The sequence below is a fragment of the Eumetopias jubatus genome, unplaced genomic scaffold (assembly GCF_037043125.1).
Source record: "Eumetopias jubatus isolate StellerSeaLion01/CBP00866 unplaced genomic scaffold, mEumJub1_p1.0 scaffold_7, whole genome shotgun sequence".
NCBI classification, from domain to species: Eukaryota; Metazoa; Chordata; class Mammalia; order Carnivora; family Otariidae; genus Eumetopias; species Eumetopias jubatus.
In genome coordinates, this window is record NW_028274813.1 from 105,182,628 (window position 1) to 105,196,241 (window position 13,614).

General features: G+C 45.3%; 1 protein-coding gene across 1 annotated transcript; it reads right to left on the bottom strand.

Moving 5' to 3' along the window:
• Positions 1-989: 989 nt before the first annotated feature.
• PDCD7 (programmed cell death 7) lies at positions 990-13,160 on the bottom strand. The gene is made up of 5 exons (XM_028100467.2): positions 12,252-13,160; positions 10,200-10,338; positions 4,183-4,419; positions 3,830-3,917; positions 990-2,121 (listed from the first exon to the last, which is right to left on the bottom strand). Exons 1-5 carry the CDS (start codon positions 13,122-13,124, stop codon positions 1,998-2,000), a joined length of 1,461 nt encoding a protein of 486 aa, XP_027956268.1. The 5' UTR covers positions 13,125-13,160; the 3' UTR covers positions 990-1,997.
• Positions 13,161-13,614: the final 454 nt, after the last annotated feature.

Below are 13,614 nucleotides of genomic sequence, written 5' to 3' on the forward strand. Positions count from 1 at the left end.
TCCCCCTGCTTGTGTTCCCTCTCTCGCTGTGTCTCTGTCAAATAAGTAAATAAAACCTTAAAAAAAAAAAAAGAGTTGACAGTTATTTGAAGCCAGATGATGGGTATATGGAAAAAATTATACTATTCTCTTTACTATTCAATGTTGGAAATTTTCCATGATAAATTAAAAAAGACTGTGGTTAAAGATTACGACACTGTCCGTATTCTCAGAAGTACAATTCATTAAAGACACTGTCTTTCTTTCCAAACCCATTAAGAACCAGCAGCTGCTGCCCCTACCGCCACGCAAGGCAATAAACCAGGAAAAACTTCTAAAACAAAACCAAACAAACGACAAAAGTAATGTTTACTTTATTAAAACTTTGCAGAAGCTGAACGAGGAAAGAGGGAATGTTTTTTTTCCACCTGGGGTTAAATGCCCCTTGGGTTCTGAGTTTTCCTGAATCTCTGCTTCACACTCGTGCTCCCATCAATGCAGATGTCTTAGTGACAAGGCTGCCTGGATACTGAAAACATCATACAATTCATCTTTTATTTCTACTCTTTCTGCAGCTCATCAGAGAGTAAATGGTGGAGATTTATAACAAAAGGACACACAGGCTTATGGGGTTATGTGAGGCTAATCACATTAGATTTTAAGGTTTATGAGCTTAGGCATACACTTTGGAGTGCTGGCCCTCATATCCTATCCTTTAACTCTGAAACGCAGAATATATAAATTTAACAGTGCAGATTCAACAGAAAAAGAACAAAGGTGTTAGCATGCTACACCCCAGAGCTTCCAACCACATGAAATCGTTTCCAAAGTTGGTGTCCTTTCCTGCTTACCCAGAGTTAGATTCCACAAAGTTTGGTGCTTGAGGTTCACCTCCCTATAGCAAATGTCTATTTCACAAATTTGCATTTTGGAGTGAAAATGTGTTTCATCAGTGTGAAAGTGTGTGCAGTGATTTGGTAAGGAACAAATTTGGGGGCAAAGGCTCAAGCTAAAAAATAAAAGTGGTATTTATTCAGCTTTTTGGAAATATAAATAACACAACAGATGACAAAGAGCAAAACAAAACAAACCCCTGACATGTTATATGATCAATCATTTCCAGGCACAACAGCATTTATTAATGAATATAAAAAAATAAATTTGATTTTATTTTTATCTGCTTTCCTCCCAGCTTTAACTACATAGGTGTTTTTGGAAGCTTGAGTTTCTAAGAAAATTCCACAGCTATACCGGCCCCTACAATGTGACTGAGTGAGGTTACGGTCCCACTCCCATAGGGAAATAAATGTCTATCACTGGGGATTCTGAACATCTAAGACCTCCAGGAACTTAAAAAACAGGTGTTTTTGTTAGGATCCTTCTCACACGGGAAAATGCAGCCATTATCCATTAAACCACAATCCAATGTTCTCTGCAGGACTACCAGACTAGGTCACTGAGCTTTTCTGGCAGCCTAGCCTGCAGCCTCTCAAGTTGCACCAAAAGTGCGAGTCACAAAACCAAAGATAAGGCATTTCTGACCTTTCCTCCTAGAAGTCAGAGAGTTCTCTGGGTAGGGAGGGTAAGGAGGTTTTGTATCAAGCCTGCCTTCACACTCAGTACTGGGGGAAGGGCTGCTAAGTCTACCCAGTGCACACTTGCGTTGAGTGTATGGAGTGTACTTACCCATCACCACACAAGGCAGTTAAGAGTAAATTAGCAAGTCACTCTGTACCAAGCCCCTTTAAAACAGAGGCAAATTTGGTGAACCAAGGCCACTGCCTGTGGTAATAACCCCAGTTCACCTAGGTCCTTCCCTGAAGAACCATATTAATCTCCTGATTCAAGAGGCATCTCCGGCCAGGACAGAGCACGCAAGGAAAACGTAACTTCTGGGTAGGGCAATGCCACACGGAGTTTAGAGGTTGTGGTTTAGTCTACAGCACAAGAAGATGGTGGCATCACTAGTATTTAGAGCTGGAAAGAGCCTTGGCCGGACCACTCCTGGAGCATCTTTACTAATGCAGCTTAATGGCCGTTGCCCAGATGTCGTTGCTGGGGAGCGGGGGAAGGACCCATCCTTGGGGAACGGAGTTGCCTTTGGGATGATCAGATGGCACCAGGTACTGATCCCAATCATGCCTTAATAAGAACATTGTAGAACAACTGTTTATTTCTGTTTTATTCCAAGCAAGATGTTTAGCAACTAAATACTCTATTTCAGGACTTAGCTTTCAAATGACTGATGTACTACTAGTCCACTAAAGAACTTGACTTCTAGGCATTATGCAAAAGACCGTATTTCTTAAATGTACATATGAAGGGCAAATAACTGCAAAGAACTTACAATCTTATGGATAACCAAATAATATACAGTTGATCCTCATTATTTGCAGGTTCCATGTTTGCAAATTTGCCTATTCACGAAAATTCGTTTGTAACCCCACAATCATTACTTGTGGTGCTTTCGTGGCCACTTGCCAACATGCACAGAGCAATGAAAAATCTGAGTCCCTGACAGGCACATTCCCAACTGAGGTTGAATAAGGTGACACTGTCTTCTTGTTTTCAGCCTCATACTGTGTGTCCTTTCTACAGTCTATTTAGTACCACATTTTCCTCATATTTGTGCTTTTACTGGTGCCTTTGCTTTGTAAGATGGCCCCCAGGTATATTGCTGCAGTGCTAGCTAGCGTGAGAAGGCTGGGGTATGTCTTATGGAGAATACATGCTTGCTAGAGAAGCTATGTTGAAGGAGTTACAATGCTGTTAGCTAGGAGTTCAATGTTAATGAATCGACAATATATATTAAGTAAGGTGTTTTTAAAAAGAAATCCATGTAAAACGATGTTATATATTGATCGGTTGATGAAAACATTGTGGCTTCAGGCTCACAGGAACCTAACCCTGTATTTCTTTGAGGGGTAGCAGTCCAGTATTCTCTAATTCAGTACCTGCAGCTTTATAGAACATAGCTACTGTGAATAATGAGAATCGACTGTACTTATGTTTAAAAGCTAAAACTTGTATGTTAGCCAGAAATATACTTTTCCCAGAACACAAACTTGGTATGCTAAAAAGCATCATTAGAGCTATGGAAGGAACCTGAGCGATCACTTAGTCCAGTGATTTTCAAACCAGGCTTTCAAGACCGCTAGGCCCCAAGCAGATGTTCTGGGGAAATCTAGGAAACAACAAAGTGCTTCCACTCAATAACAGATTTGAACTGCCTACGGAACCCAGTCATTCCAACTATTTTACAAATGGATTTTTCAGAAGACTGTCTTTGGGAAGAACGCTACTGCTGAAGTTTGAAGGCCACATTCTAGTCCACCATTTACATTTTGTAGGTGAGGAAAGTGAGACCCAGACAGCTGAAAACTTGGCCCAACTCATTAGTAACTGCAGATTAAGATGAGATTCCTTGTTCCTAGCTCTGCTGGCTTTGACCTGTAGGAACTCACAGCTGGTATGGGCCTTAAACAGCCTCTACAGGCAAGTAGGCAGGGAGGGTTTCCTTCCCTTGGTCTGTTTAGCAGCAGAAGAGAATTAGGAAAAGGAAGCCAATCCTTTAAGTCAGTACAAGAGCTATAGCATGAGCCAATACTTGTTGGGCAAATCACAACCTGAGTTTCAGTTTCTTCACCTGTTAAAACAGAGACATCTACTACTTCTCAAGGACTGAGGACTAAAGGCATGTGTGGCATCCTTAGTACCTAGAAACCTTACATAAACCAGTAAGAAATTAAAAAAAAAAGAGAGAGAGATAGCAATAGACCTCAACAACACAAGCACCTCAAGTACTTCTTGCTACCCAAGGGGAAGGAAACATGGAGAGTGCCCCTCTGACCTTATCTGGATGAGTGCTGGCAGGGAGTGCTCGGCTTGGAGGTAATACTGTCGGAAGGGTTGCAAGAGGTGAGCGAGTGGGAACTCATCTGAAAAAGAAAAGGCACGTTACCACATCATCACACTTCTTATCTAGAGTGTATTTCTCAATGCAAGCTGACTGAGCTTAGGACTATGACGATATGACAATGTGATCAAATATTTCATCTTTATCCATGATTTCTAGTACACAGTTTAGAATTTCAAATCTTGAAGGTGCCATTTGCTGCTTAGCTTAGGTTGAGATCATCCATGAGGAAAAAGAGCTGCCAATCTAGTATTTTCCTTTTCTCCCCTGGTTACAGAGGAACTTACCTGGATCCCCAAATAACTTGGACTCAATTTCACGCTTCTGAAGTAAAAATTTCTCTTTTTCTTTCCTCTGTTTCTTTTCTAATTCTCTTTTCCTCTCTTCCTCTTGTTCTCCTTCCAACATGACTCTGAGGGCTCTCTCTTCAGCTTCATATAATTCAGAGCGTTTTTTAATGAGTTTTCTTAGTCGCTGAAGATGATGCTCAAAAGTCTCATCTGCTGAGGCTGGAGGACAGACCCCTAGGCAGAGATCCAAATGGCATTTTAGATAAAACTTTTTATCCCCAAATCTGTGTTCTAGTAAGAGACTCAAAGTCCTACTTACATTATGAATTTGCAAGGCTCAATGTGATCTTGAGTCTCCAATTAATCTGACCCCACCCTGACTTTCCCTAACTCCTCTCTCTGGACCTTACCACTTAACCTGAGTTTATTTCTAATGGCTTTAATCCTTTGGGCTGTGAGCTCACTAGAGAGAAATATCTTATACTTCTTTCACTCTGATACGCCCACAGCACAGGCTCCCAGGCTCAACTAATAAACAATTCTGCTAACAGAGTCTGAAGTTCTGGGAGAACACACTTGGATAATGAGGAAGAAATACATACAACCAACCACACTCACCTCACAGTCTGCTGCTTAGTGTAGAGTGACCAAATATTTCAGTTTGCCCAGTTTTAATATTGAAAGCACAGCATCCTGGGAAACCTGGGATGGTTAGTCACCCTGATTTAAATGTGAGGTCAGCTAATAGGATAGGCAACATAGCTAGTGCCACAATTGGGAACATTTGATTATAGACTAGTTAGTAGGTGATATCAAAGGATTATTACTAATTTTGTTATGTGTGATAATGGCATCATAGTTGACTATGTGTATTTGATTTAGATGTTCTATTTTTGTGCATGAGAGAAATTTTTTTAAAACATTTTTTATTTATTCATTTGAGAGAGAAAGAAAGAGAGAAGGAGCCGGTGGGGGGGAGGTCAGAGGGAGAGGGAGAAGCAGACTCCGCACTGAGCAGGGTGCCCAATGCGGGGCTCGATCCTAGGACTCCAGGACCACAACCTGAGCCGAAGGCAGACGCATAACCGACTCTTGATTTCGGCTCAGGTCGTAATCTCAGGATCAGGAGATCAAGCCCCGAGTCAGTCTCCACACTGAGTGTGCTTCTCCCTTTCCTTCTTCTCCTCCCCTGGCTTGTGCTCTCTCCCAAATAAACAAACAAACAAAATCTTTAAAAAAATTTCATAAGAAAAATGTTTTAAAATTTAATGAACACTTGAGTGGGGCGCAGCTGTGCACTCACTACCACACGGCCCTGCGATAGAAAAGCTGCTGAAGCTGCTGGTGATTCATCCTGGAGTGATGTGGGTATTGGCCATCCTGTTAGTCCTCAAAGATTTTAAAGGCAAATGTACTTATTATGGAAGCATCTTAACAATACCAGATACAAGGAAGAAAAAAATTCGAACACCATGAACACAATCAACCATTTTTATTTCCCCCTGTTGAGCCTGCAGTCATTCTGTTCATCCATACATTAGCAGTGTCACATAGTTCAACATAATATGTGGAATTTCTACATCTCCATTTCAATTCTCTACATTCTTCTCCAGTCTTTATAATTAATGAATGGCTCTATTCCTCTTTCATCAAATCAATGTACCATAATTTGCTTAACAAACTCCCTACTCCTGGACACTTAGGCTGTTCCAAATGTCCTATTATGATATACTGTTATTGGGCATGTTACTTTTTTCCTTCTATAGATTATTTCTGTAAGATAAATCCTCAAGAGAAGAAATGTTTATGAGTACTTCCAGGATCGCCTAAATGTGCTACTAAACTGCTTCCTAAAAGAGCTGATCAAGGTCTTTGGAGGTCTGATTCTTTTCTCCTTCAACCATCCCCACTAGGTGGTTGTGGAATTCGCTCTCCTATCCTCACCTCCAAGGCTAACATTTCCCCAGGTCATTTTCTCATGACTGCTTTGCTTGGACAGGTTTCCAATCACTCAGTCCCAACTATAGAAACTCTACAACTCAAATCCATCTTCTATTAAGTTGCCAACTATTTTCCAAATACACACAAAATTCTTATGCACTGAGAAACTCAAGCTGTCACTACCCTGTTTCGTAATAATTTCATGATTGTTTAATTTTTTACCTAGACCAGGAATTGGCGAACTTTTTCTGTAAAGGGCCAGATAGTACTAAAATCTGCCAGTACAGCCAAAATACAGACACTCCATCAGCCCCAAAGTGCCCCCCCCAAAACCCCAAGAGGAATGGTGGCCTGCCCCCATCTCAGGCTGCTGGGCCTGCACCACGAACCCACGCCTCCACCAACCTTTCATTGATCACTTCTGATCTCCATGACACATTTCCTCAGAAATGGCAATCCTCACCCAGTCTTTCTCTTGACCCCAAGTACTGACATGGTTTAGGTTCCCTCCACCTCTCCCACTCACTCCTCCAGCTCCTGCAGCTCCTACATACCAATGCCTTCTTTTCCCTTCAGCCCCCCACACCTTAGGGCTTTGTCTGGTCTTTGAACCTTGGCCATAGTGAGAAAAAAATCTGCTACCTCTAAAGTCTTAAGCATGATTCTTCTCTGACTAGGACCTTCTACCCTTCCAGTGCACTCATCTGGAGACTGTCAGCTTCACTAATACCTCCAAGCGAATGTATCCAAATCCACCCCCCTTCTACTCATCCTCACCACAACTTATGGTCACTCTTAAAGCAAAACCCTAACAGCCCTGTGCTCGCCTGCCAGTCGCAGAGCACTCCTGGGAGAAGTCATCTGATTATGTATGATCTAGTGCCAGTACACAACGACATCAGCTGCGCCCACAGCACCTCCCTACAACCATACTCCCATGGGTCTCTAGTTGGCTCGTACTCATTCTTCACAGCAGTTATCTCAAACCTTTACTGCTCTCCTAAAGCCTTCCTTCTCTACTGTCTCTGAAGCAAACCGTCTAACCGATCTCAGAGAAAACAGGCTAGTAGGCAGGACATCTCTTTAACTTTCGGCCCCTAATTTCACTCTTTCACATGACTACCCATCCTTGTCTCCTTCATTTTCATTCCAGTGGAAGATGGATCATTCTAGGGGCGCCTGGGTGGCTCAGTCATTAAGCGTCTGCCTTCGGCTCAGGTCATGTTCCCGGGGTCCTGGGATTGAGCCCCTCATCGGGGTCCCTGCTCAGCGGGAAGCCTGCTTCTTCCTCTCCCACTCCCCCTGTTTGTACTCTCTCTCTCCATCAAATAAATGGAGAAATAAAATCTTAAAAAAAAAAAAAAAAGGTGGATCCTTCTACACTTAGGTTAATCCCTCCACCACCTGGGATCAGGAGTCTCCCTACCTCCTGTAGGACCCTGAGTCATCAACTAACCCTTCTGCTTCTCTCTGACCCTCTCCCTCTACTCACTCTTTTGCTCGGCAATTAAACATGTTCAAATTTTCCCCATGATCCTAAGATTACCACCCCACCCCTTTACACTGTCAGATACTGATCTTGCTCTCTCCTTTTTTCCCAGGCAAATGTTAGTAAGTTCAACTCACTGTTTGCTTTTCTTACCTCCTATTCTCTCTTTAATCTAGTCTATTCTGGTTTCTACCCATACCAATCTGCTGAAATGCACCCAGCATAGTTCACTGATGATCTATTGGGTACTAACTGCCATGGAAGTTCCTCAGTCTTTAGGTACTATCATTATTCCCTTCTTATAGATGAGGAAACCAAGGCAAAGAGATGTTTGGGTAACCTGCCCAAGATAACATAATTTCTCTGAGCATTGCCACTTTTCAGAAGGAGGGAGGGGACCTACCTTCTCCTTTTACTTCTCTCACCTCTCTTGTGGCCACCCCTTTATCCAACTGGATTTTGACATTCCCCAGGATTTTGTCTTTTTGGCCCTCACCTTGTACTATACAACCTCCTTAAGGTCATGCCTACTTGTGGCTACATGCTGATGACCTCTTAACCAGGATGTACCACAGGCACCTCAAACTTACCGTGTTCCAAACTGAACTCGCCAACCCCAAATCTGTTCCTCCTCCCATTGCTGACTTCCCCAAATTATTTACTTATACACTCTCTCTCTCTCCTTTATTCCTATTTCTTAAATCCATTTACTCTTCTCCAACTCATCATCTGACCCTTAGTTCACACTCCCGTATTATCCATGCCCAGACTACTGAACAGCCTTCTCAGTCTCTCCTTTTCTCCCTCCCTCCTAGATGCTCCAAACCTTTCTCTGCTCCACCAGCACTGATCATTGCTGTCATTTCACTTTCTGCTTACAATCCTTCAATGGTTCCCCTCAGCTTTAAGCATAGGTGAGAAGTCTAGTCTGGCCCCGAAGACACTTTGCAATGTGGCCCTGCTTACACATCCAGCCTCATTCTCTCAGCCTTTACTTGGAAGTACACACACCTTGAGGGAAAAGTTTTAAGCATATAATGCAACTAGCAGCTAGTTACCAAATCATTTTACATTCAAGTCCATTAACTCTACAGAAGCTACTTATTTTTATATATCACAATTCCTCCAAATTTCCTCCTTCTTCTGGACCAAAGTGAGAAAGACTAATAGTGAGAAATTATGCTAAGAAATCTACTTAGCAAAAGTTCACTGACCACACATCTCACAGAGGACATGAAGTAGGAGAATATTAAATAATAGCCCTCAGGTTTTCATTCCCTAAGGAAGAGATAACGGTAGACACTGTAGATGCAAACTCCCCTTTGACTCATGTGCTATGGGGTCATCTGCTTCCAAGGCCTGAATTTGAATCAGCCACTCTAAAGGCTGGCACGCAGAAGCTAATCACTTAGCTAGTGAACGAGCTTGGCTGAATACACAATGGTCACATCCCAGTGAAACTTTATTAAGGGTCTGACTCACAAGTTTCATTTATATGTTAAACCACACAGGGGAAGTCATTTGCTATCATGGTAATTGCTAATTTGTGTGTTCTCAAATATCCCTGGTGAATATCAATGGCCTATAGCCCACTAAATAAGGCAGCACGTGGTCCAAACCAGGTGCAAGTGAGAAGGAGGTCCCCTCAGCCCAGATCAGGGAAGGATGGACAATGTTGAATCTGTATTTAGTTTTGAAGGATAGTGAGAACTTAAAATGAACTTAAGATGAAACTGAGGGCCCTCCACACGAACAGACTGGCAAGAGTAAAGATTAAGACAGGCAAATGTTGGGGCGCCTGGGTGGCTCAGTTGGTTAAGCGGCTGCCTTCAGCTCAGGTCATGATCCCAGGGTGCTGGGATCGAGCCCCACACTGGGCTCCCTCCTCCTTGGGGAGCCTGCTTCTCCCTCTCCCTTGGCCTGCCGCTCCCCCTGCTTGTGCTCTTTCTCTGTCAAATAAATAAATAAAATCTTAAAAAAAAAAAAAAAAGGCAAATGTTGAAAGCACAACTGGGATCTTCTAGAAAACTAACGCTCCCTCTAGAGGCAAGAGGAGATGACTAAGGTTTTCTGATCCAAAAGCATGTAAGCTGAGGACATCCAAGCAGTCTGCAAGGTACTCCCTGTCCTGACCAACCATTCACACCTCTTATAAATATCATGTTTCAGGTTGGAAACCTATCTGAAGGGGCATGCCAAGTTTTCAACACCTTCTGAAATACCTAGTAAAGGTAGAATAGCTTTTGCCTTGGTACTTGGGCAAAGGTGACCAGCCCTGCAAACCTCACTCAGAGAAGCGTAGCCAGGAATGCCTGGGGTGGGAATGATGAATCAAAGGAAAGACAGCATAGTGGGTTCCCACACCTGCCCCTCTTTTCAACCTTGTCAACAAAGGGGTAAACAAAGTCTGAGGCTTCTGCTTCAAAAGTTCTGAGGTACTGCTGACAAGCTTTATTACTCTATTGGGTGAAAAAAATTATCAAACATTTTTCCTTCAAAAATTTTGGGGGGGCTAGGGTAAAGAAAGGGAAGGAGCAGGGCAATCGAGGAATAAATACAAGTATAAATGCAAAGCCATGGTTACCTTTCCTTGCTGCTGCCTCTTTCCTGAGCTTCCTCAATTTCTCCAAGGCCCGAAGAATGTCCACCATTCTTTTGGTGTCTGCTTGCTTTTTCCTCACTTCAGATAAGACACCATCAGCAGCAGCTTTAAGTTCCTGCTCCTGGAAAAGAGAGTCCATGAGAAAGACCCTAGTATTAGGAACAGCAAAGAACAGCTGCCTAGAAGGTAGATTTCAGATCAGACAGTTGCAGGGTTGAGAGTTTCTACTGGATCTCCATCTCAATTTCCTAGGCTGGACGAAATTCCTCTCCTACACTGGTCCAGCCAAGGGATTATCTTCTCTGCAGTTTCCATGCGGGTGCTGATCTTTGTTTCTTCCTTGGAATTTCTTCAAGTGTAGTCCAAGGAACATCTGCATCAACTTTAAGTTGGGGCTCTCTTATTAAAAATGTAGACTCCCAGACCTAAAGATTCAGACTAGGAGGGAAGATAAGGAATGGGTTGGAAGGGCCCAGGACTCTACAATTCTGTCAGTGACACACAACACGTGTGGCTTGTACTCCACTGTTCTTAAGTGCCTACGATCTTTTGACATGACAGCCTTTCAAACACTGAAGACCCTATCCTACTCTTCTTAAGTTGGTTCACATGTAGACAAAATGACTCTGGTTCCTCATGTGGATGGTAAGAAAGATCCTTTTGCCTAAAACTCTCTTCCCATCTTCAAATAATGCCTGTAATTCCACCATTACAACCATACCATGCTGTTTCCCTCTTCTGCTTCTATTACCCTCTCTGCCTGGAACTGCACCTGTTGCTTTCACTTGGCTTCGACATCTCCTTTAAGACTCAGTTCAGATGTCACAATATCATCCACAAAGTCTTCCCTTACACCATCCCCCAAAGGGCTGGATATTCCTTCTCTGGATTCTATAGCACCTACAGTTGAAACCCTAACACATACCATGCTGGACAGACATGGTCCCCCTGAGGCTCTAAGCCCCTCAAGGACAAGCACTATATCCTATTCATCCCTATCACCAGCAATGGGTCTGGCACATAATGGGTCCTTATTAAATGTCTGTGGAACTGATGCTAACTCCCTTAGAATATGGTGCTGCCTCCAAGTATTCTCCTTTAAAGCACAGATATTCCTGGAGGTGTGAAAACAAATCTTGCCATCACATTTCAGTGGGGAGTTATATCAGATTCTAGGGCAGTAACAGACACAAGGAGGAAGAGGAGGGAGGAAACCCTAGCTGGTTGTAGAGTGAAGGGAGGGCGGCAGGCACCTAGAGGCACTCAGAAATAATGAGAATGCCTTCAACAACTATCTGATCAATTTCCATTTTCACCCTGGCCCCTACGTAAGATCAAGACTTTGGAATCAGCCAACCTGGGCTCAGATCAGGAGTAAAACTGCTACAAACCAGCATGTGATTGTTGGCAAGTTAGCTTCTCTACACCTCAATTTCCTAATCTGTAAAATGGCGAGAATATGGTTTACCTCTCAGCGTTGTTACAGGGATTAAAGATCTGGCATATGCAAAGGCTTTAGCATAGTGTCTAGTATGCAGCAAGTGCTCAAAAACACCACTGTTAAACCTGGGGATATGTGGTTTAAAATTCCTAAACAAAGGAATCCTGGGAAAGTCATCACTACTGCCCCATCAGCCAATTAGGGTAAGGCACCAAGTGCTCTATATTTTGTATTAAAATCAGCGGACCAATACAAGAAACAAGGACCCAGATTTTTGTTCGCCTTGAACGTTAGTAAGTGGACAAAACATTGTAGCAGGAGACAGGGCTTCTGTAAGCCCTGCAACGCCACTGTGTAATCCTATACTTTGTATTTACAGGACCCGCAGTTCACCTAGAGCATTTGTGTTTTGTACTATGCGTCATTTACACGCAATCAACATAAAGACGAGGTCGGAAAGCCTGGCTACCTTTTTATTTTACGAATGAGTAAAAGGAGGCTTAAACATGGGAAACGACAGCGCAAAGCCTCACGGCCCTTACGGTTCCAAACATCACTACCTCCAGTCCCGGCGCATCTGCTGCTGCTCTTACCCGCTTCTTCTCCTCCACCTCCTGCACGCACTTGACCCTCCAAAGGTCAATCTCCTGCTCGCGCTCCGCTGCTCGCGCGGCCTCAGCCTCCCGCTCGGCTTCGCGTTCCCGGGCCCTCTCGCGAAGCCGCAGGCGGCGGCGCCGGACCCTCTCCAACCTCCGCCGCGCCTCACCCACATAGGCGGCCTGGGTCAGCAGCTGTAGTCTCTCGGCCAGCTGGGCGCGCAGCGGCGCGGCCTGGGCATGCAGCAGTACCCAAGCCGCGCCATCGGCCTCGGCCTCGCGCAGGGCCTGGCCCAGGTCGCGCAGCCGCCGCACCAGGCGCAGAGCCCCGCGCAACCGCGCGCGCACTTCGCCCAGGCTGGGCCCGGCGGGCGCGCGCGGAAGCACCGGGCAGCCGGCCCGCCGCGGGGTTCCGAACACCGCCTCTAGCCACTGCCGGTCGCGCAGGCGCTGCAGGGCCGCGTCCCCGAGTACGTCGGACGGCGGCGGTGCCTCAAGCCAGTGCGAGCTCCAGGGCGGCCCCGGGCCGGGCGGTGGCGGTCGCGGCCGCTCGCCACCGTCGGTCCCCGGGAAGGGCCGGCACTGGGGCGGCGGCGGGGGCAGCGGTGGTGGCGGCACCGGGTAGAAGACGCCACCGCCGCTACCGCCGCCGCCTCGAGAGGCTTCCCCGGAGGCCCGGGGCTGCAGAGCCAGCGGGGGCTGGAGGAAGGGGGCGGAGGCCCCCGGAAAGGGGCCGGGCCGCTGGGGAAGAGGCGGCGGGAAAGCCGGCGAGGGCAGCGGCGGTGGCGGACAGCCGAAGGGAGCGGGAGGCGGCGGCTGCGGAGGCGGCGGGCCTGGGCGACCCGGGACGAAGAAGGGCGGCAGAGCCATATCCACGACGGAGGGAGTCTGAGCAGTGACAGAATTTGAGCGGTTCCCCTAGAAAGGGTGTCTTCCGGGGAGGAAGTGACGTAGTACACGCGCGACGCCAATGGGACGCGCCGGCCCGAGAGCCCCGCCGCATTTGTGGGCATTCATTCAGTTCTTCAATTTCTAAATACTGCTCTTATTGAGCGTTCTATGTGCGGAGCCAGCTGCCTTGCAAACATTGTAACTAACAGATACAGTTTCCCTCGTGAAACTACCTGTCTACTAAAAAAACACATTAATCAAGTAATCGTGCAGACAAATGCAGAGGTGCAGCGGCGAATGGAAGTTCTAACAAAGAGGAAAACACTGGGCAAGAATAGCTTATAGGAGATTTCGACTTAGTCAAATTAGGAGAGACTGTCCTAAGAATTTCAGCCTTCTGGTAAGTAGGATATAAATAGAAGAGAGAGAAGCACAGTTCAGATAGGAACAGCATTTGCAAAAACTCCAG